General features: G+C 38.4%; 2 protein-coding genes across 3 annotated transcripts in view; one reads left to right on the top strand and one right to left on the bottom strand.

Annotated features, from left to right (window-relative positions):
* LOC134744847 (regucalcin-like) overlaps positions 1 to 24,435 on the top strand; it is a 290,519-nt gene that overhangs the window by 42,937 nt on the left and 223,147 nt on the right. The window lies entirely within an intron of this gene.
* On the bottom strand, positions 927 to 21,643 carry LOC134744827 (protein ovarian tumor locus-like). Of its 2 annotated transcripts, none has more exons than XM_063678744.1 (14): positions 21,183 to 21,643; positions 21,003 to 21,100; positions 20,761 to 20,915; positions 19,752 to 20,210; positions 19,394 to 19,684; positions 18,926 to 19,116; positions 16,291 to 16,395; positions 14,949 to 15,045; positions 13,286 to 13,471; positions 12,592 to 12,698; positions 11,632 to 11,768; positions 11,280 to 11,369; positions 7,886 to 8,070; positions 927 to 7,165 (listed from the first exon to the last, which is right to left on the bottom strand). In XM_063678744.1, exons 1-14 carry the CDS (start codon positions 21,411 to 21,413, stop codon positions 6,999 to 7,001), a joined length of 2,499 nt encoding a protein of 832 aa, XP_063534814.1. In that variant the 5' UTR covers positions 21,414 to 21,643; the 3' UTR covers positions 927 to 6,998. The 2 variants fall into 2 exon arrangements, with proteins under 2 accessions (XP_063534814.1, XP_063534815.1); XM_063678745.1 differs by having other exon boundaries at positions 13,286 to 13,462.

Here is a 24,435-nt window from a genome sequence, read left to right as displayed (position 1 = left end):
GTGATTTATTACATACCTAGGGCTTTAAGTTACAAATGTCTCGGTTTCGCCTCGGCCGATACGGAGCCGGAAAGTGGCAACTTCGTTTAGCGCAGCGCAGCGTGCCCAAAGTTGACGCTTTCCGCATGGAAAATAGAAAAATCTTTTCACGAACAAAATTACACCTTATGTCAACGTAACGAAGACTTGTCGGTTTTATTTCATAATAAAAAAACGAGAAACAAAATAAATACGTTCTCGACGGGCATCGGAAAGACACTGCGTGGATTTGACGCCTGGTATTATTATATGATTAACCTACGGAAACGTAAATTATAGATGCTCGGTGGGCTAATAGGAAGAATGCAGAATAATTTTTAACGTATTACCTAAGTTGTAAAGTCCAGTATTGCTCGCCTTACAAACTCTGGGGTAGATGACATGTGACAATCAGCTTGAGACCACTTTATGGACTCGCTCGAGCGCGACCATTTGCGCTAAAATAATCTACTACCTCGAAATAAGATATCAATTACGCCCTTAAACGAATAATTTTTGTAACACCTCTTATATAACTTCAACATTTTAACATAAACAAGCGCCATAGAACTGTTTAAGTTTGACGTTCCATTATTTTTTGTCAGTTGAAATAAATTGCGCTATACTGCCCATGACAAAATAACATAGTTTTAATTTGTTAATTATGTTAAAATCAATTACAGTATCTTTCATTAAAACCTTTTTTTTTTAAATGTCTCATGAATCATGAGTCATGATTGGTGCCATTACTATAGTGTCAATTTACATATATTTAAGCAAAAATCAGACAATATACTTGTAAAACCGTGTAGTATGTAACACGTGTGTAGGAGTTAATAACACTGTCGTAGGGCACTAACTATCATGTCTATGATAAAGGAATGGTTTAATAACTAAATAAAAATCCGTTATACAAATCAGTAGACTTTAATTTTGATGTAATTTTGAAAGAAATTAATACAAACATCCCAAAAGCGGACGCGAACTTTGAGCTCAGTACACAGAAGTACATCTAGTATTCACAACATTATTTATTGTAAGAATAAACTGATATTACAACAATTTTGTTATTTGGCAGTCACACTGAGTATTGGTCGGTTCTGTCGGTTATTTCACAAATCTTGGCACAAACATTACTAACTATGGCGGAAACAAAAAATATGGCGCCTCTGCGCGTTTTGCAAAAAGCAACTGAAGTTACTCTTAAATAAAAAATAACACTAAGTAGTCTATGATTACGTAAACATTAATTAACAACTAACATAAATTCAAACTCCTAGTGATTTAAAACTAATACTGAGACACCAAAACGACTTTACATGAAACATCACACATACATAATATACTTATACAAAGAGACCTACACTTATTTTTTTTACTTTTATTTTTTTAAACAACGCTCTGTACAAACAATTAAGATTTAGTTACGTATTCTTTACGTTAATATATATATAATATATATATATGTTTTAGGTATAATATATAGTCGTAGACATAAATATGGAGGATTCATAAAATATGGATCAAAAATCGTGGGCGGATAGTTAGATTAGTCAATCGAGTCGAAGAGGAGTGTATAGATTATCCACAAACGTGTTTGTCGAGCGCCGGTCGCTCCACACCCTTCCGGAGTTACCAATCACAGCCAAATCTTATAAACTTTACAAAAATACTTTTTTAAATTTTATTCAGTGGAGCAACGTAAGCGCCTGCGGCCTCCTAAAATACCAGATACCAAATCATCAGATTGACTTCTATAGTACAATCTCCGAGCACGAGTATTTAATTGCGTACATTGGCCTGTCTCTTTCGCTCGCGTACAATTTTATTGCTGTCGCAGGTCGTCAAGGACGTCGGTCAACGTGCGAAACTTTTCGTGTTCAGTCACCGCACTTTAGGCAAAACACCAGATTTCTCATTTAGGTGTCCATCACATTCTCCAGTTTCTAGAGTATCTTTGGTATTCGAAATCTGGTTTGGTAGTTTTGTGTTGGTAATGCTGGTCATCTGATGATACGTGTCGCTGGTATTTTGAAAATTAGTTTAAAAATGTGAGTTTGACACCGGGACTAGCTTCAAATTCGTCGTACATTAGTTTAAAATGCTACAAAATATGTCTACCCAAGCACCGAGGTTTAAAATCAAGACTTGAGATCAAAATAGGACACTTTCGGATTTTAATCTAACTTACTGGATTGCGGAGATTCGTAAATGCGGTACAACGTGTAACTATGCTATGGAATTTAGTTGTGACGCCTTGAAATGTCGTTCACACGAGACTTAATTCTAACTTAATAAAATGCCGAACGAAATGTACAGGTGCGCGCGGGTGGCACCCAGCTTCGCAGTTATTTTCAATCATTTCTTTAATATTGTTTATAGCCATGTAATCCCATACAGGCTTAAAAACAGCTTAACAGTAAAATTTGCATCCAATAGGACTTTATTATCTATGGCATGAAATGTACCTCCGCAAATGTGCAACACATGCTTGCTGCAGTAGTATCTAACGAAACCTAGTTGTCTTTGGAATCTGATTTATTGTTTTTTTTTAATTCAGATTTATAACTTTAACTTGTTTTAACTTTCACTTCACTATGGAGTGAAAAGTAACAACTACACATAAAGAGGCAAAATTCGGCGTACTGCGTAAAAACATATACTATAAAAAACATGTTTTGTAGCGAAGCGAGGGGTCGCCAACCGCGCTAATACTAATCTACACTAGAAACTTAACTTTGCGTAAAACCTACAATTAAATTGGCTTACTTTACATTCTCACCTTACATTAAGGAATGATGTACAACGCTAAAACTACGCGTCCTAAATGCCGATCCATACAAAAATATCTCAAAAACCCTGTCAACCTTGACAATTTTGCAGCACCAGTGAACACTTAATCGATAATAAATTCGGAACAAATTTGGAGGCTCAGTGGGGCGTGGCCTTCAGTCTCTCGTTCGATTTCATCAAACATTGTCAAGTGTGCGAGTCTACAAAACTGTTACAACACCTTTTAAGTACAACACAAAATGTAACAACAAGACCGCTTTCCAAGCGTTTGTATATCTCGGAGTTTTCTAAAATAAATATTGAAAACCTGATTCTTTCAAATCTGGATATTCTTGGGCTCATTCTACTTAGAATCGACAGCATTCTCTATCCTGCCATTAAAAAAGGATGTCCCAAAATGTCCATTCCATTACGTCACGTTTTAGTGTGAAAAAAAAAATTCATTTGTATGTGCGTGACGTAGTGGAATGTACAATTTTCATACAAATTTTTGGGACATTTGTTTATCATCAGGATTGAATATGCTAGTGATTCTGTATTGAAAGAACCCAAAAGCACCAGGGTCTGTGAAAACCAGGTTTTCAATATTTATTTTAGAAACCCATCTGCGTGAAGTTCCCAGTTCCATAAAAAAATCTGACACTTAAAGTGTATGAAACCTTGTGTTGTGCCTTCTTAAACTCTTGAGTAGTGAGGTATTAATCATTTAAAACACAAATACAACCAAACGTTTGGAAAGAGTATATCACACAAAAAATTATCTTAGACATTAAACATTTTTTTTAAATCTAGCTAAAATTTTACCAGAAAGCTTATGTCGAAGACAGTTTTTAGCGTTATAAGAAAAAAAAACGTCACAGACTTGTTGCCAACAAAATAACAGAAAAAAAGATTGATAGGGTAAGAGCAAAATTTGAATTTGTTCTAAGTCCATACACTTTTTGCTCTTACACCACCTAGACAACTACGCCGGGTATTCATATCATATCTCTGTACGCGTGACATTAGTAATTTAATTTTTTTTTTAATAGCTTGTATAAATTGACATTGTTCCAAGAATCACGCGGCGTAGTAGTTTGCAAGCTTTCGAACCTGTGCTTACATACCATCTTGATTATTTGGAGGCTATTAAAAAGTTTTATAATACTTACATCCTTTATAATATTTATTTAACTTCAAAAAGTGCCTATTTTCGCTAGTTCAAAAGTTAGGTTTCTAAATAACAAAATATGATGATTTTAGCAATTATTTCGTGATATTTCGGCGGCTAAGGCGATTCGAAAGCTTGCTGCTTTTGGCACCTTGAAAAACGATATCCATTAGAAGTTGCAATTTGGTTTATTCTGGAAATAAACCCGCTGTTTCCAAAAATGTATTCCTTATTCCCATCTCCACACGTGTTGAATAATAAAGAGGAATTATACTTCGTTTTTCGTAGGGCCTCATTTGGGTCGTCCGTCTAAGACGACTCACAAAGTCACAAATAACCATATACCAATTCGATGAGCATTTCGTTGTCAACATAACATTGCACTGAGTTCACTTATTTGCGTTAGATTTCCAAAAACGTCTAGCATATATCTTGTCAAACGTTGCGCGACATAAAATATGGAGTCGCGCCAAGCTCGGCAAGATGAACAGATGTAATTTTCTACTATGCTTAATACATGTGACCAGGGACCCGTTTATCAAAAGCTTGTAGCTTGTAATACAAGTGGAAGTCCCTTTCTAACAAAAGCTGTCAATAAGTGACATCTGGGGCCCGTTTATCAGAAGCTTGTAGCTTGTAATACAAGTGGAAGTCCTTTTTTGACAGCTTGTGTTAGAAAGGGACTTCCACTTGTATTACAAGCTACAAGCTTTTGATAAACGGGCCCCTGCTTGTATTACAAGTTACAAGGTTTTGAGAAACAGGCCCCTGGTCAGTATTTTCGCAAGATATTTCATGTAATCTACAATATACTGATTTAGATATCAATCTGATCAGTTATAATAATCGAGTAAGCTTAAATAGTTGAGATTCATTTGAGCATTAGGCTAAATTTACCTTTTTTGGACTTTATATAAAGTAATAGTTTCACATTTTTTAAAAAATACGCCAATAAGTGAACCTCCCTGAACTTCGTTACAGCTGCCTTGCCAAAAAATGTAATTTGAAGGGATAACCTGCCCTCTTGCTATACAGCATTCCTTTTCGTAGTGACATATAAGTTAACCCTATAATGTGCAGTTAATAAAATTGACATAATTCGAACGAGGGGTTTGTATACATCACAATATCACGACACTTATATAAGCTACTTCTAGACTATGAACAATTGAGTGTTACCTACGAACGTTTAATTATGCTATAATTTATACAGGATGACATATGTGGTCGGAATTTCGGAAATCACTTTCGAGAACGAATCTTTTAAAATTATTGTCAACAATAGTACACAATATTACAGAATATAACTTTAGATTAATGAAATAATTGTTTTCAACACGTTTTCAATGTCATTCTGTATAAAGATTGTAAGATACGTTACTTATAGAATAAAAACGAATACAGGGATATTTTTAAGGTAGATCTTCATTAGTCTTTGGGAGTATACTTTATGTAACTTATGGAATACATTTAAGCCTCCTGACCTGACGCTAAATATACAAAACGTGTTTTTAAATTTAAACAATATTGTTGAAATCGTTTTCATTTTCGTTTGTTTTGAAATCAAATTGAGCAATGTAAAGTGGATACATTTTCGAACACTATAGCATGTGTGGCTCATTCCGCGATTTTTTCGCGTCGCTACAAGTACATGCGGCCCACACCAATTTTGGTGTCTAGCCACTGGGACTTGCTCGCGCTTGCGCTTGTATCTCTCGTAATAGACGCGTTTTGTTAGAGAGTGAACCTTCTTTACCTAGTTGGTACTATTATTTATTCTGTGACTATATAATAGAAAATAGTTCGTGTTTTGATGTTGTCACTAAAAAGGATAAAGTATACTTTAGGTGTCAGGAGGATGCCCTTCGTTTAAATGAGGCAGAATCATAGTGTTGAAACCCTTGTCATTAGTCTGGGTAAACCCTGGTTTATGAAACAGTATTGTAATTATTTTTTAAAACATTACAAAACACCCTATGAGGCCTAGGACTTCAAAAGGTGCGTCCAGGATTTCATTTTATAAAGCTATAAATTTGTTGGTGTAAAACAGTGTATGATACGTGTTTGACTGATAGTTATGAGCGATATAGTCTGTTGTTGGTTTCAAATATTGTAAATTTTAGCTTCATAAAATGTTTTCGGATTTCACAAAAAAGCCGCTAGCACGATTGTGGCCATGTGGGCCATCGGTTCGCAAATCGTTAAAACTGTCGGCAAATATGTACGTACCAACTAATTTGATTCCTAGGCCACTATAGAACTTTAACTACACATGACATACATCACTCAATAAGCACTTTCGTAGAAGACAAACTGATTCATTATGACGCGGTTCTATAGTGGCGAATGAATGAAATTGGTTGAGTGTACCTCACAAACAGCAAGATCGAACTTGTTAAGAATGTTAAAAATGAAATCCCGTGAAGGACCGAAATGAACTAAATCTTTCAGCGTGCTCTTAATCGGTCTTTAGTTCCTTTAGCTCAGTGGGATTGGAGAGCGTTTGAGTGAAACAGAAAACGGACGGAACGAAACGGTTCACAATATCGCTAGCACGAGTGCGAACGAGATCATAGAACGACGTGTATGTAAAAGTATGAAGGAAAATCAAATATAGTTTGTCAAAGGACTGTCTCATTTCAAACATAGACAGAGATAATCATACTATATTTGTCTTACACTAGTACTAGCACGCAAAAGAAAAGGATGAGTAGTTTTTTTTTTGTTATTATTTACTGACAATTTGGTTTGACCAACTATATTTTTCTATATATTTCATTTTTTTTGACATAATCATGTACAACTTGAATTTAGTTACCAAAGATTGGAATAGATCGAATGCAAAATCGATTCCTATTCATTCCCGACTCTCAACAAGTTCAACGACCGAACTGAACTAAAGGAACTGAGCACTCTCTGTAGTGAACGAGCAGGTGATATAGAATGCGCGTCAATTGACGTCTTCGGCGGTGAAAGGGTAAACAGCAGGACTGACCTTAGGCTTCAACACTAATCATGTGATGGTTACTCGTGGCAGTTACTTGTGATGTTCGTGCATGGCGAGGTTGGGCATGTTGGGGGGTGTTAGTGCGGGGTGGGGGTGGGGGTGGGGCAGGGGTGGGGGGTAGTGCGGCGCGGGGTAGTAGTGCGGGAGAGAATCCTCGTAGCTCACGTAGCCCATGCCGCCCATCATGCCCAGCATTGCTGTAAACAAATACTAATATTTGTAAATGTCGCTTTACCTTATTGGGACTACCGCCGCCGCCATTTCACATATTTAAATTGTGATCCGTCTCGCGGCACGCAGTCGCGGTTGTGCGTGCGATGAACATAGAAAAAAAAACCGGCCAAGTGCGAGTCGGACTCGTGCACGGCTCCGTACCATAACGCAAAAAACAGCAAAGAAATCACGTTTGCTGTATGGGAGCCCCACTTAAATATTTATTTTATTCCGTTTTTAGTACTTGTTGCTATAGCGGCAACGGAAACACATCATCTGTGAAAATTCAAACCGTCTCGCTATCACGGTTCATGAGATACAACCTGGTGACAGACGGACGGACAGCGGAGTCTTAGTAACAGGGATCCGTTTTTACCCTTCGGGTACGGAACCCTAACAAGGATCATTTGTTGCAGTCCGTACGAACTTAAAAACAACAAAGATCTACTTTGAAAGAATTGAAAAATATATCGTATTTGCCTATAGAGCAAAACAGGATCGATAATTCAAAGCTCTTAGAACTACTATATATATATATATATATATGGTTGACTGGTAGAGAATGCCTATAATGGCATTAAGTCCGCCTGTTGTACACTTTTTATGTGCAATAAAGTTTAAAATAAATAAATAATAACAAAAAAAAATAACAATTTTTGTAATCGTTTATTCATAGTTGGGGTGGAAGCTTCGAAAGTACCAACCTGGGTCCTCGACGGGGTAGTACGGCACCGGGTACATGGGCGGCGGGTACGGCATGTACGGCAGCGGCACTAGCGCCGGCTCCCCGCCCGCGCTCCCCGCGACCCCCGCGACCCCGCCCCCGACCCCGCCCCCGCACCCGCCCCCGCCCGCCTCCTCGTAGCGCGGCTCGCCCATGGAGCTGCGGCTGCGATACCACACACATTTACTACCGCAGACATGGCTTGTTGTGTCCTAGACCCATTCGATACTACATTGTGCAACATGGGGCGTAACTTAAATATTGCAAACGAGATTATAGTTCAATCGCGACGGCTTGTCGGACCGATTTATAGACTAGTTTGCAATATTATTACGCCCCGAGTTACACACGATGTTTTTCATCACACTTGCGATACAAAAATGAAGTATAAAGACAAAAAACTGTTAATTATAATACTAGAAACTTCATAACTCCCTAGGGAAAACGCTTTTTCTATAGTTCCCGCTAAGCCTGAGTGCAATTCCGCATTTACTTAGCGAGTGTGATGAAAATACTATATTACATACCTAGGCCAGTAAAGTAAGAAATGCCTCTGATCACATGTAATTGTCGGCCGAAGAGAAGCCGAGGTCGACAAACATATAGTCTAACACACGTTATATATGGTCGACCTTCACCCATACGTCTGACGGATGAAACTTATATTTTATGAAAGAAAATATGATCCTGGACATAAATAAATAGGGTTGCCTAAAAATATTTTTGTGATTTTGTTCATAATTTTTGGATCAATGGTTCAAAAGTTAGAAGGAAAAACCCTTTTTTTTCTAAATAATTATTTCCGAAATGATTCACTTTATTATTTGTTTATTAGGATCACCAAGAGAAGATACAATTTACATACTAGTATTAACTTACAATAAGGGCACATTTTTTATTGATCCCCCACTTACAGGCAATCACAGCATGCATTATTTTATCAAAAAATGTTGTTCAAAGACCCCTATTTATTTTGAAAGACCTATCCAACGACACCCCACACCATAGGGTTGAAACGATAAAAAAATTGTCACACACATTTTGTTTCTTTCAAAGCGATTATTTCCGAAAATACTCACTTTATCAAAAAATGTTTTTCCTAAAACCCCTATTTATTTTAAAAGACCTATCCGACGACATGCAACATCATAGGGTTGAAACGAAACAAAAAATCCTTACATACATTTTGTTTCTTTCGATGGGATTATTTCCGAAAATATTCACTTTATCTAAAATTGATTATTGAAGACCATTCATTTTAAAAGACCTATCCAACAATATCCGTCACTATAGAGTTGAAACGTTTTTTTTTTTTACATATATTTTGTTCCTTTAGAAGCGATTATTTCCTAAAATATTCACTTTATCCCTATGGTGTGGGATGTCGTTGGATAGGTATTTTAAAATGAATAGGGGTTTTGAACAAACATTTTTAGATAAAGTTACTACTTTCGAAAATAATCGCTTCTAAAGGAACAAAATATATGTAAAGAAATTTTTTTCCTTTCAACCCTACATATAGTGCCAGATATTGTTGGATGGGTCTTTTAAAATGAATAGGGGTCTTTAATAATCAATTTTAGATAACGTGAATATTTTCGGAAATAATCCCTTCGAAAGAAACAAAATGTATGTAAGGATTTTTTTTTTCATTTCAAACCTACAGTGCCGGGTATTGTTGGATAGGTCTTTTAAAATGAATAGGGGTTTTCGAAAATCAATTGTTGATAAAGTGAATATTTTCGGAAATAATCACCTCGAAAGAAACAAAATGTATGTAAGGATTTCTTGTTTCGTTTCAACCCTATGATGTGGGGTGTCGTTGAACAGGTTTTTCAAAATAAATAGGGCTCTTTGAACAACATTTTTTGAAAAAGTGAATCATTTCGGAAATAATTATTTAGAAAGAAAGAAAAAAGGGTTTTTCCTTCTAAATTATTAACCATTGATCCAAAAATTATGAAAAAATCACAAAAATAGTGATTAATAAACACATTCGACAATAGTTAAAACAATCGTGATCAGTTAAGCCGTTTTTGAGTTATCGCTAAAAGTCTTTCCTTCTTATTTTCTTTAAAAGCCTGGCAACCCTTATTTGTGACCGGATTTTTGCAGGCAACCCTATACCATTGTATTCGCAATAAAATTACCATTATTTTGATATATAATTCAAGCGTCAGACAGATGGGTGCAATTATCGATTTTAACTCACCTGTTTAAACGCGGCAACCTCATAATAGTGACCGGAAAAACATAGGCAACCTAATTTATTCATGTTGTAGAAGTTGTATACTTTCCATTGGAACTTATTCCGTTCGTCAGACAAATCGGTGAAATTTGAAGAAAAAAAAATATTTTCAAAAATTTATAGCCTTGACCATATTTCATTAGGCAACCCTATTTATTTATGTTCAGGAACATATTTTCTTTCATAAAATATAAGTTTCATCCGTCAGACGTAAAGGTTGGGTGAAGGGCGACCATATATAAGTTATATAACGTATCTCTTCGCTTATCGCTTAAATTAAAACTCGGATAATTCCAATTCTGAGATCTTAATATTTTGGTATAAAGAAAAGGTAGACAAAGGGGGTAGAGTGGATTTATCCGAATTTCAAGTTAAGCAACTCCTGTGATCAGAGGCTTTATTATTTACTGGCAAAAGTGTGCATACAATTTTTCAGTCCGACAGAGGCGGAAAGCGGCAACTTCTTTTAGCGCAGCAGGCCGAAAGTTGACACTTTCCGGCCGGAGGGCGGAGTAAATTATTGTATCCAATCCAATGACAATGACACTATTATTTAAATAGTCTTGTGAGGGATGAGTTCTTTCTTGAGATTGACTTTTTTTTTTTTAATTTAGTTGTTGTAGGTAGTTAGGTACATCTTTTACAAAACTGCAAATTTAGAGAAAATCTAAGACAGTTTCGGCATAGCAGGACGGAGGCTGCCCACAGTTACCCATTTAAAAAATCCAACTTGTATAGATGAACATCACAGTTTCAGTACAAAAAGTACTGATGTTGACTGAAGTAGCATGACAAATACGAACGTTTCCGAGAAAAAAATATCTTTAAAAAAAGTTAATCGACTTCAAAAAGGATCAAACAAAATATTATCCCGTTTTATATGCGCTAGCAAATGAAATGTTTGAAGTCGGTACCAAGCCACGTAGTTACAATACTGTTTATATCAAACTACAGCAGGGTTGGCGTCCGATTTTATGGGGTGTTAATGCTTTTAAAATCTGGCTTGGCACCGAAAGTCGGTTAAAAATACGATGGCAAATGATAATGCTATGCACTATATCTGTATTATTGTGGGTGGTTATAAATACATACATCTGTATTATTGTGGGTGGTTATAAATACATACCGGTTATTTGGTCCCTTGTTGGAAACGTTGTTGTTGTGCGGCTTGTTCTGGTGGTTGTTCATTGATCCGTCTTGATTCCCGCGTTTGAATCTGCAAGAGAAAATTGCGCCGTTAAATTAAAATACAAGATTATTGTATGGATTGTAAGATTCACGGGTTGGCCATCACGTGTAATACTTGTAATAGGATACTGGAATAGCTTAACCTAAGTTTTTATTTTTATACCCAAATGTCATTTTAACCGACTTCAAATTTCCAGCCCCAGGGTTATGGCGTTAGCCGCAAGAGCTGCAGACCTCCACTGGGTGCTCTGTGCAGGGATATCTACATGTCCTAACATGTCTAGACTGACCTGGGTCCTAGCAATGGTCGCTGTCCGTTGCCCTTGCCCTGCATGGGTGGCTTGTTGTTGTCGGACTTGTGCTTGTGTTCATGTTGATTGTTCCCTCCACTGGGTGCTCGGTCTTGCAAGGATATATGCTGCATGTCCTGCAAATTATTCACATGATTATTATCGATTTTTCTACTCGTTCACTTCAATGGTTGAATAACTAACCATTTGACTTAGTTCATTGACTTCATATAGTAAACTGTAATCGCGTAATTTTCACTATGGGTTCCCGACTCAACTATAAGAACTTCTTACGAAATGCTTTAGTCAACTATAATCAATTCGACCAGTCACGTGTCGCCAAAGGATAGAACAAAATACATCAACGCGCTACTGTTTAATGAATAAGAATGCGTTGACGTCTTTTGTACAATATTTTTATGTACTGATATACCTACTTTCATACACTAACATTCATCAATTCTTTTTTTAATCAACTGATCAAAACATATATATTTAATTATTTAGGTTTTATAGTAGAAAAAGTATTATTTTAGTTGGCTGTTAGAAATGGTATTGTATACAATAGTAATATAATCAAGCTTTTCAATCTCGTACCTTACTTTGGCCACTCAGCAAAATCGGGATTGTAGAAAATACTACATATATACAAAACATGGAAACTAATTTTGATATAGCAATTTATTACAGTTATGATCTTGTTTTGATAAAACTGACGGTCACGCCAGTTGATGTGATGGACATGCATTGGACATCGTATCGTAAAGAGTTAAAGACATCTCGCTTGCACTTTTTGATGCGCTTAACTCTGCGAGTTATGCCAACAAGATCATAAATTGGTAAACCAGGATTGTTCTCCCTTTGTATACGTAACAAGGTGTGTGTAGGTACTTGGGCCAGACGGGTGCAGGAGTGTACCCTGGCCAGCACCGGTAGTGGAAGGGCGGTACATGTACGTACCATGGCGAGGTCCCTGGGGGAGTAGTGCCTGGGCGGCGGCGGCGCGCCGTAGGCGGCCCACATGCACTCCACGCCCAGGTTGAAGTAGTAGCGCAGCGTCGGGATATCTAAACACACAAGAAAAATGGTCAGAGAACCAAATGTCATCCTAGCCCGACTGTGGTGTGATAATAAGATATAATTAATTACCTAACCACTTATCCTAAAGCTCCCTCCACACTCGTGCGCGAATCGCGGCGCGAAGCCGCAAACGCCAGTGTGGAGTCTAGTTCGCTAATCAGCGAAATCGACTCCACACTCGCGTTCGCGGCTTCGCGCCGCGTAGTCTGGAGCGCTCTTAAAGGGCTCGTCCAGAAACATGTGATATAATTTGTCTTACTTTAAACTCCTCCCCCGCATGCAAGATCACGTGTATTGTTGTTGTGATTTCTAATGAATGTTTACACAGGGACACCGAAGGTACAATAATAACTGCATACTTTTAGTGCGGTATAATGCAATATTTCTTTTTTGTTAAATATCTCGTTTTAGAGAGAGGTACACTGGTTTTTATTAAAGGTACACTGAGGTACACTGAAGGTACAATATGTTTATAAATGTTTCGTTGAAATCGTAGAGGTCCCGCCATCCTGACGCTCGCGACGGATTAGCTGGTCATTTTTAACACTAGGACCTACTAAATACCCGAACTTACCGTTCATAGGCAAATCCGCGCCATTAGGCTGCACGCTCTTCACCACGTGCGGGTTGACGGGCGGCTGCGGCGGCGGCGGCGGCGGCGGCGAGGCGCACCACACCAGCGACTTGACGCAGCCGCCGTACCCGTACGCGCCCGAGCTCACCGGCACCCCCACCCCGACCCCGCCGCCCACTATTGGAACTAAACATTATTTATTAACACGCTTTTATTAGGTCGACCCACAGAAATAAATATACCATAGAAGACGCAAATGCATCTACTTCGCGTCCGAACCCCGACCGAGCGTCGAGGTTGACCGTCGCTCTTTACAGTCCAAGCGCGTCAGTTGTTGCAGCCATACGTCCGTGAAAACTTAAAAAATTCTTCGTTGCATGATAATTAACTGCAACAGCCCAAAAATTGCGAGATTTGCGAGCACCCAGAGGCAAGAACATATTTCCTACTACAGATAAGTAAGTTTAAAATTATATTATGCGTAAATTTTGTATGAAAAAGTCGGCACGCTTGGTTTCAATACAAATCGTGGTATTTGCGTCATCTAGCGTATATATTAAATCTGTGGGTCGACCTGTATGTAACTAACTATGTAATGGAATCTAAGGTAAGGTGGAATTTAAATTTAATTTAAGGTAACAAATTTAACCATCTTCCGGGTTTCCGATGAAGCTGAAAATTTACATACGCATGTAAGTCGGGTGACAATGCAATGTTATGGTACCATCGAGCTGATCTGATGATGAAGACATGAGGTGGTCATAGGTACTTTGTGATAAAACAACGCAACCTTATTGTGTTTGGGGTTTTTAGAATTGTCTCGATGAGTATTAGTTGCCTGTGGAAAAAAAGTACAGTCAGCGATAAAAGCTTGTATCAAAAATGAAATTTTTGCCAAAAACTTTTTATTTTGAATCGACTTTATGATATGGCATGGGTTTGCACTACACATTATAAATAAAAAGGGATATTTAGTTATTAGTTCTACACCAAATGTGCCATTTTCAACCAAAAGGGTACTTATCGTCGCTTGTCAGTAAGGCGCTATTTCCATATAGCTTCAATTACAAATCAACCTTATCAACAACCGACAATGTGATACCTTTTGGTTGAAAACGTCACAAATAATATTACAACAACCTTGTATGATATAGTTAACGCTATCTCTACTGAGCTCGTTTACTTACGTACTAACAATGGCATTATGTTAAACAAAAGCCATTATGTCTTTTGTGCCTGAGCGCGTGGCCTTTGTGCCTGAGGCTCCCACACAATAGCCACGCGATCAGGCACAAAGGCCACGCGCTCGGGCATAAAAGAAATAATGGCTTTTGTTTAACAGAATGCCATTGTCAGTACAGGTAAGTGAACGAGCTCAGTAGATAGACCGCATACTATACACAGTATTCTTACACCAAACGATTAGCAACGTCACGAATGCAAAACTGTATTAGCTTCTTAAGCCGCGGACTAAACGCAAGCGGCGAGCGACAAATCAAGGGCGTTCACACATTTGCTCGAACGCAATGTATGAAAGACCTTGATTGCCCGTCCGCTCGCCCCTTGCGTCTAGTCCGCGGCCTTACAATGTTACGGGACGTGATGCGGCGCGTTACCCGAGTAGCTCGTCATGGGCGGGACGTGATTCTTTGCGCACACTTACCCGAGTAGCTCGTCATGGGCGGCGCGGGCGCAGGCGTGCGCGGGCCCGGCGGCGACGCGCCGTGCGCGTGCCCGTGCGCGCCCCCCTCGCCCACACTCTGCAGAAATGTACTAATATGTTACACGCTTGCTAAAGTTGAGCCAAAACCAACGTGCCGGCAGGACAATGAGTAAAATGAGAAATCTGCATCGCTAGAGACCGCGAGGGCGACACAGCCAGCTTAGTAAATTACGACTTTATTTACCCCACAATAGTAAAGAGTAAATTTCACTGAGGCCTACTACTGGGTACGGCAAATACTATAGGGTGTTATGGTGATGTTGTTTATCAAGGAACAAAGAGCCAAATTCCAAAACAGCAGCTCCGGAACAACAGCTGAGGATGAGGACGCAACCGAAACAAACGCAAGATGAAAGAGAGTCAGGGAATCAAGGGTAGAAGTTTAATTTTACAGAATTAACAATAAATATTAAATAAAGCGAGTATTTTATAGAGACCGTAAGAGCTGGAGGGTCGGTTGGCGGCTTTGTATTACTTTTTAGGGTTCCGTACCCAAAGGGTAAAAACGGGACCCTATTACTAAGACTGTGCTGTCTGTCTGTCACCACGCTGTATCTCATGAACCATGATAGCTAGGCAGTTGAAATAACAACAAATACTACAACAGAATAAAATAAATATTTAAGTGGGGCTCCCATACAACAAACGTGATTTTTATGCCGTTTTTTGCGTAATGGTACAGAACCCTTCATGCGAGAGTCCGAATCGCACTTGGCCGGTTTTCCCAACTCTTCAACTACTGACTACTAATGTTCACGCATGATCCCTAAAGCTATTAGACATTTTTTACCTGGTTTACGGGGGCATAGTTGTCGCCGTTGGAGTAGGCGAGCTCGTGCAACAGTCCACCATCAGGGGCAGTCTTCACTTGTCAACCCTACATGTGGCATACACCTGGTTGTAGAGAACATACCTGGTTGACGGAGGCATGGTTGTCGCCGTTGGAGTAGGCGAGCTCGTGCAACAGTCCACCATCAGGGGCAGTCTTCACTTGTCAACCCTACATGTGGCACACACCTGGTTGTAGAGAACATACCTGGTTGACGGAGGCATGGTTGTCGCCGTTGGAGTAGGCGAGCTCGTGCAACAGTCCACCATCAGGGGCAGTCTTCACTTGTCAACCCTACATGTGGCACACACCTGGTTGTAGAGAACATACCTGGTTGACGGAGGCATGGTTGTCGCCGTTGGAGTAGGCGAGCTCGTGCAACAGTCCACCATCAGGGGCAGTCTTCACTTGTCAACCCTACATGTGGCACACACCTGGTTGTAGAGAAAATACCTGGTTGACGGAGGCATGGTTGTCGCCGTTGGAGTGGGCGAGCTCGTGCGGCGCGGCGGCGCCGGGCCGGCAGTCAACCATCAGGGGCAGCGCTTCTACTTCAACCTGTAACACCAATCCCACACATTTAAACACCGATCACATACGTTAACAGTGTTAATATTACTTTTTTCTACTCTAGCAATTCAATCTGTCAATTTATAACTGACAGTGATATCTAAATCAACTTCATTTGATGCGCGGCGTGGTGGCGCTAAGTCTACTTGACTTAGGATCATAAGACAACTGAGGTAGGAGAAAATATGGTACAACTGTTGTTTTTTTAAAAGGCTAACGTCTAGACCAGGGGTCGGCAACAGGCGGCCCGCGGGCCGCATGTGGCCCGCGAGCCTCCCTGGCTATTTTGTATGTAATTTTGACAAACGACAATACCTGATAGTCATAGATATTAGCAAAGTGCGGCCCGTGTCAATTTCGTTAACTGCTATGTGGCCCTTGGCTGCTAAAAGGTTGCCGACCCCTGGTCTAGACTATCTGTTCGAAAAGGGTTAGTTTTGATTTTGGATGTTTGCTGCTGTAAAAATATTGTGTGCAACGGTACATAATTAATTAATTAGGTCTTATAATTCTCGGACCAGTTTTTACAAAACTAGACTACGTGTAGTTTTGTAACTTCGGACCTTGAATTTTAAGAACCCTTAGGTTATTTTATTATACTTATTATGTAGGTACCTGTTGCACAAAACGCTAATATGTGTAAGATTGAAGTTAATTATTGTAAACCCTTGTTGACCTAAAAGCGCTCTCGTGACATTTGTTGTTTGAAATGATTTCCGATTATTTTAAACGGCCGTATATACTTAATAGTTTCGACGACTATCTTAGTATCCAAAGCCTGACCAGGAATATATGATCACGCGCCATGTTGCGGAATTTCACTGGAACTAATATTTTCATACTATACTGAACTGTCACCCTATACATGAAAATAACAGCGCCCTCTTGACAATGATCATTGATCATATATTACTGGTCAGGCTTTAAATGCGTATTCAGTGTTAAGAAAAATATTTAACAACCACCTTTTTTCTAGTTATTCCGATTTTTACCACGGCTCACTGAAGGAGCCTGGGTTTCTCTCGGCATAGTAATCCTAAGAATTGGCGCACGCACTAGTTTTTAAAGCTCGAACTTATAGGAGGATGTTTTATTTAATATGACTCAATAACACTGATTTCTAATCCGAGACCACGGGGACAACGCCGTCCTCGAATATAAGTAGTAAATTTAAAACTTATTTTATGCGATTAAGTCCCGTCGCTGTGAATAGTAATGACTAAATAAATAATATTTCTTTTAAAACAATACTTTCAATGACGAAAAACCAAACAGTTAACTAGTCCCGAAGGTAAAATTAAAACTGCGCTACGAAATCAAGTCACGCTTAACGCGGAGCGCGACCACTTGAGTTCCGAGATGAAGTGCTACTCTGCACCCTTGTGATTGTAACATTTGTAACTGGAGAGGTCCTTTAACACGTTAACTTTGATGAAAAAAGGGGGTATAACTTCACTAGCTGGGATAGTGTTTTTATCGAGGTGATACTGCTTCCAAATTAGGCACCTATTGTATGTTTGAGAGAGATTTCATTTTATTAAGTTTGAGAAAAAAAACTTATTTATTTATGAATATGGTATTTGTTTGGCGGTAGGTTTTGTATATATTTTGAACAGATTTAACAGTAACACTAAAATGTCATGGTACCTGTAAAAGGAATGTTTTTAGTACCATATTTATTAGTGAACCAAATTAAGTATAATTTATGAAGTGTCCCATGTATTTATAAGTGTAACTTATATGTATACTTACAAGGTCGAAAATTTATTTATTCTAAACGGAATAGTACACCCATTTGCAAAAGTACATGGCAATGAATAATATTTATTTTGTCCATGCAATTTTGTTTTTAGCTAGAATAAAAATATAAGTTACACTTTAAACCAAATTCATACACTACAATTATACCAATTTGCCACTGATTTTAACTTCTAACTACTACTAAACTACTTCTAATACTACACTACAACTAACTAATGTACTCGAATAGCTACGATATGGTTACTCATTTATAAGCACCTCACATTTCAGACACCCAGACGAAAAAAAAATGGAAGTTTCATATAAAATAATGAAAAAAAAATTAAGTTTGTATCAATTTAATATAAAGTTTAAAATAACAAATTATTAATAAAAAAAACATGGGTGTGACATGCTTATAAAGCCTTCAGAATGTATAAGTATAAGCCTCCACAAATATCTATACAGAAATAACTGCAATAATGCAGTGCAGAACAGTATAATTATGCAATTTTTTTAAATGTTGTTGCAATAAATTCTCTCATGTTATAATATGTGACGTTTTCAACCAAAAGGTACCACATTGTCGCTTGTCGATAAGGTTGATTTCAAATTAAAACTATATGGAAATAGCGCCTTATTGACAACCGACAATAAGTACCCTTTTGATTGAGAATAGCACATATAAAAAATATCAGAAAGCCAAGCCATACATTATGAAGGCTGTGTACAAAATATACTACTACTTTAAGACTAGATTCCAAGTATTCCAACTAACAGACAGCGGTTGAAAGTTTGCAAGATCCAAGTGTTGGTACGTAGAAAAATTGATATTCGTCTGGTATTGGTTTTCCTCCAGTACTTCATCCGTCCACTGCAGTTTTGGGGGGCTCTTGGCCTTCTCAGGGCTTTTAGGGTCGTCGGCCTTCTTGCGGGTCTTGGTAAGACCTGGCTTGCGTGTGATGTTGCCTGGGTATCGTGAAATGGGGTAAGAATTAAAAAGAACTTTTTAAAAGACTTCAATGTGTAGATAAATTGTTTTATATAATATTTCGCCAATATGCTTAGTTAAAGTAGAAGTATTTGTCAGGAAAAAGGAGGAACAAGTAAATTCTATTCTATTGAGTCTATTGAATTTTTTTGCCAAGCAAAACATGATACTGATAGGTTTTATGCCACTTCTCTGCCTGTCAAAACTTGACCAAGAAGAAAAGCAAATCCTTTAAATAAATATGCAATACAACACCTATCTGTTGCAACATTTGGCTCAATGTTGGTAGGTGGCTGGCCCGCGAGTATCGAAAAGGCGGCGCCCACGGCCGAGCCTCAGACACTGACAGGGGCTCCAACTGGTCATAGTTAACCACTCGCTTCTCTCCCATCTCTTCAATGAACACTAGGCAAGGCCCTCCGTCCGGACGCATTTCCTGGATATGACAGTGGTATGGATCACGCTGATCCGCTTTCAACCTACACAAGCATTTCACGCCAACTTGAAGAGTTGTCCCATCTGAATATCTGGTCCCATAACGCAACTCTGTAACACCACACTTGTAATTACTGCAGGCCAATGGAACTGTCAAACTAATAGGAAGATGAAATACCTCTTCTGAGTTCACTCCAAACATCAAATTCAATGTTTCGGTATATATCCGGATCCAAAGCTTTAGCCACCTTGTACGGGAATGGTGTTATACCATTGTCAAGTAAGTCCTTAGCGCTGTTAACATTGAGGCAGTTCATGCAGACATTTTCAAGCTGAATGAGGCTTCGATTAAACACAAATATGCTCAAGGATTCCTTCAACAAGCTGGATCTTTCTAGATTGTCAGTGTGGTGCATACACTTCAAGGCCACTGCATTATTGTTCCTGTCCTTGTCATCCTCAGTGGATGATTCTATGAAGATTTTGGCCCTCTCTTTCTTTTTGCGGCGTTCCACATTCTCGGACATGAAGTACTCAATGTGATTGGTGGGCATTTTGTCATGGAGCATTTTATCCACCGCATAGGACAGGTCTTTCAGTTGATACACTCCATCATAAAGTATTTCATATACTAGTGCTATAAATAGGTGCTTCACATTGAGTTTAAAATAAAATGATTGGTAGAAAATAAATATAATACAGATTAAGGAATTTAGGGAGAAAACCTGGCCATCGGTAGTATAGATAAAGTAGTAACTGAATAAAACAATGGTGGTCCTTTGTATTATAATGTTGTAAGCAGATTATGCCTATAGTTCTTACTGTAAGTATCAACTATGACCTCACATTTATGTAACATGTTTCAGTAACAATGATGTGCCTATATGTGCCATTTTCAACCAAAAGGGTACTTTATTGTCATTGTCAATAAGGCGCTATTTCCATATAGCTTCAATTCGAAATCAACCTTATCAACAAGCAACAATGTGGTACCTTTTGGTTGAAAACGTCACATATAGTACAACATTCTACAATATAATTAGACATTGCAGATCATGTAACCAGGTTTTACCCCTATTGCTTTGGTCACAAAAATATAAATTAGAAAAAGAGAATTATTATCTACGGAAAGTTAAAGATAAGGATTTCTTCAATTGATTTATAAGTTATTAACGAAATTAACTTACATTGACAAAACGAGGATGTATTAATGAATTCTTTTGTGTACACCGCATCAAAGTGCTTGGTGTCGGGTGAATAGAACAGAAATATGGTGTCTCCGTAACCATTGCAAATCTTTGTTTGCGGGCCTTTGTTGGCTTCATATATCACAAAATCGCGTCTGTAATCAACATATCACAACTTTAAATCTGCAGGTAGACACAAATATCAATTGAGGGTAGGTAAAATAAATGTTTATAATTCTTACCTATACAAGTGGCTCATAGCAGATATTTCAATGAGTCCACCCCACTCAGAAGGATTGGACATCTCTTTGAGATAATTTTCGAAAGGACAAGTCAATGACTACAACATAAAATACCCAAATTAGAATGAAAATTGGAGGGAAAAAAATAAACATAACTGAACAAGGTATTAAATATGCTACCCCTTCAAACAGATGTCTCTGTGAAGCCATGAATTGTACGCAATCGAGCCGAACTTTGTGGAAGTATCGCTGTGTGTTGAAGATGTTCTCAGACACGGCCCTGAACAGGCAACTCGAGTCCCTAGCCGTGTGCTTCCTGAAAAACCCCATCTCGTCTAGCCAGCGGTCCGGCTCAGACGAGCGCTTGTGGATTTTCCAGGGGCCGCGGCACCGAATCGGTGAAGGCGACATTGTATCTACGGCTAACTATCTGCAGGTAAACAAAATCAAATGACGCGGCTGATAACTATACACACATCGCCGTCGCGAACGTTAATAACACTTTAAGTGAACAAAATGCACTAATTAGAATGTAAATCGGTTTTCTTAAATCCATATCGTAGCTATTGACTGGCAATGGCTAATGGTTGTTTTGCAGTCTACGATACAACACGTGCAAATTTACAAATCGATCTCGCGGTGCTAAATTATTATTAAATCACTCACCAAAATGAATTATCCCAACAGTCAGCATCAGTGTTTGAACTATAATTCTAAATACGGACTTGTTTTTCAAGAAAAATGAACGAAAATTGCACGTGCCAAAAGCAAACCGTCAGAGGCCGGCGGGAAGCAAAATCAAAATAGCATTTTTGCAATGATGTTGCCAATCAACAAAACGATTACACATACAGACCATAGAGTAAAGTGGTGTACACACATCCTGATTATATAGAAGATTATTTTTGATCAAACCAAATTGTCAGTAAATAAGAACAAAAAAACTATACTCATCCTTTTGTTTTGGGTGCTAGTACTAGTGTAAGACAAAGATAGTATTATTCTCTCTGTCTATGTTTGAAATGAGACAGTCCTTTGACAAACTATAGTTTGTCGAATAAGTATAGTTTTTTTTTGTTCTTATTTACTGACAATTTGGTTTGATCAACTATATAACAACATATTTTCCATTTAAATCCGAAAAAGATGTTTAAAAATGTCACGCGAATATATTCCTAAAATAATTCAGGTAATCGTGCCAATTATTTAAAAAAAAACCGGCCAAGTGCGAGTCGGACTCGCGCACCGAGGGTTGCGTACATTACACAATTTAAACAATTTATTTTTTATGTGAAACGTGAGTGAAAGGTAAATTGCGGTTTAAGATTTATGACGTATTAAAAAAAACTACTTATTAGATTTCGTTCAAACCAATTTTCGGTGAGTTTGCAGGTACATCATATATTTTTTTTTGTTTTATCATTCTCTTATTTTTGAAGTTACAGGGGGGGGGGACACATTTTACCACTTTGGAAGTGACTCTCGCGCAAACTATTCAGTTTAGAAAAAAAAATGATATTAGAAACCTCACTATCATTTTTGAAGACCTAGCTATCTTTAGATACCCCACGCGTATAGGTTTGATGAAAAAAAAATGTTGTTTCAGTTCTAAGTATGGGGACCACCGCAAAATTTATTGCTTATTTTCTATTTTTGTGTAAAAATCTTAATGCGGTTCACAAAATACATCTACTTACCAAGTTTCAACAGTATAGTTCTTATATAGGTAGTTTCGGAAAAAAGTGGCTGTGACATACGGACGGACAGACAGACAGATAGACAGACAGACAGACATGACGAATTCGTTCCGTGTTTTGCCATTTGGCTACGGAAATTTGGCCAGCATAGGATTTTTTCTCTTTCACTCTTATAAATTTCGGTATTTCGCCATCGCCTCCTACTGACGTGCCCCTCCTCCGCAAAAATCGGCAGACTATGGCAGACTGTTTTGTACAGAATATAAGGTGTCTCCGTTTGGTTATATCCTTTAAGACCTACACCTACAGGGCCCTCCACACTCATGCGCGAATCACGGCGCGAAGCCGCGAACGTAAGTGTGGCGTCGATTTCGCAGATTGTTCACGCCTTCGCGCCTAGTTCCCCGTTTTTTGTCGGTTTATTAGCCCGCGTCAAAGAAGGCGCGAAGCGCGAACTGGCAAGACTCCACATTACACACTATTTTGACTCATATGAGGCAAGATAAATAATAATTATATTATATAAAGCGGCTATATTTTACGGTTTTACAACAAAACAAAATGGAAAAATAGCTAAATCACTTATGATGCCATAGATAACTAGCAGTTAAGCTCGATCAGCTGATGCTTTTCCGCCATCTTGGCGAGAACCCAACTGCGAAATCGCCGTGAAGTTTGCGAGTGTGGAGTCATAATCAGCGAACTAGGCTCCACACTCGATTCGCGCATGAGTGTGGAGGGCCCTATACGTCAACGTCGCGACATGTTCTCTCCGCGAAGTCGCGCCGTGATTCACGCACATAGTCTGGCGGGACCTTAAGAGTGAAAGAGAAAAAATCCTATGCTGCCCAAATTTTATATGAATATTCTTTCTCTTACCTCCGGTCGCTCGGTGGCGCGTCTATAACTACTTGTATTTTTACGAGTCCTACGACCATAAAACAGTTTTTTTTACGGATGTGAAAATGATGTACAGTGAGTACAAGGGCGTAAAAATAAATAGCTATTGTCTATGCTATGTCGAGTTGCCATAATATAAATTCTCCCTTTAAATGAGGTAAAGTTTTTTGGGTTAAATTATATTATTATTGTTCGAATAATATTGTCATTATTTTTTTCGTGAGAAGTACAATAATGAGTATTTGTTGTTTTAGAGATATACATTATATGAAACAAGTGGTTAAAATTTAGGTCTAGGTAGGTAAACTAACCCTAAAGGTCGAACTTATAAATTTCTGAATGTCACAAACTTCGAATAGTGGGTTTGTGTGCGGATGTGGCGATGGCGCCCAGCTGGTGGCCATTAGTTCTTTGATATAAATGATATAGTCTGTCAAGCCATTTCCGTCAGTAGAAAAAAGCGGCAAATAAAAAAAATGTAGGCGCGAAGGATTATTGCCCCATAGAAAAATTGAATTTCGCGCCTTTTCTGCTGACAATGTTGTTTGACCTGTTTGACAGACTATAGTTGATATCATTGACATTAAAGCTATGTGACAGTACGTGTTTGACCAATGACAATATGCCTTAAGACAAGTGTTATTAGACTTATAAAAATGTTATTATTATTGTAAATGTATTGTCTCCACAGCCTAACCTTTTTTGATAAATGATATATGATACAATCTGGACTGGACACAATATATTTCATGTTTTTTATAGGTTTTAAGCTCGCTCCAGACTGCGCGGCGCGAAGCCGCGAACGCGAGTGTGTAGTCGATTTCGCTGATAAGCGA

This window comes from Cydia strobilella, chromosome 10 (assembly GCF_947568885.1).
Source record: "Cydia strobilella chromosome 10, ilCydStro3.1, whole genome shotgun sequence".
Lineage (NCBI taxonomy): Eukaryota > Metazoa > Arthropoda > Insecta > Lepidoptera > Tortricidae > Cydia > Cydia strobilella.
Note: the sequence above shows the minus strand (reverse complement) of the source record. Positions and strands in the feature narration are given on the sequence as shown.

Bases quoted from the DNA above. Each gene is read 5' to 3' on its own strand.
- LOC134744827 (XM_063678744.1), bottom strand. From the start codon at position 21,413: ATGTCGCCTTCACCGATTCGGTGCCGCGGCCCCTGGAAAATCCACAAG. The intron at 21,101-21,182 runs GTAGCATATTTA...TTTATGTTGTAG, and splicing joins AGAGACATCTGTTTGAAGGG to TCATTGACTTGTCCTTTCGA. The intron at 20,211-20,760 runs GTAAGTTAATTT...ACCTATTTATAG, and splicing joins TACATCCTCGTTTTGTCAAT to CACTAGTATATGAAATACTT.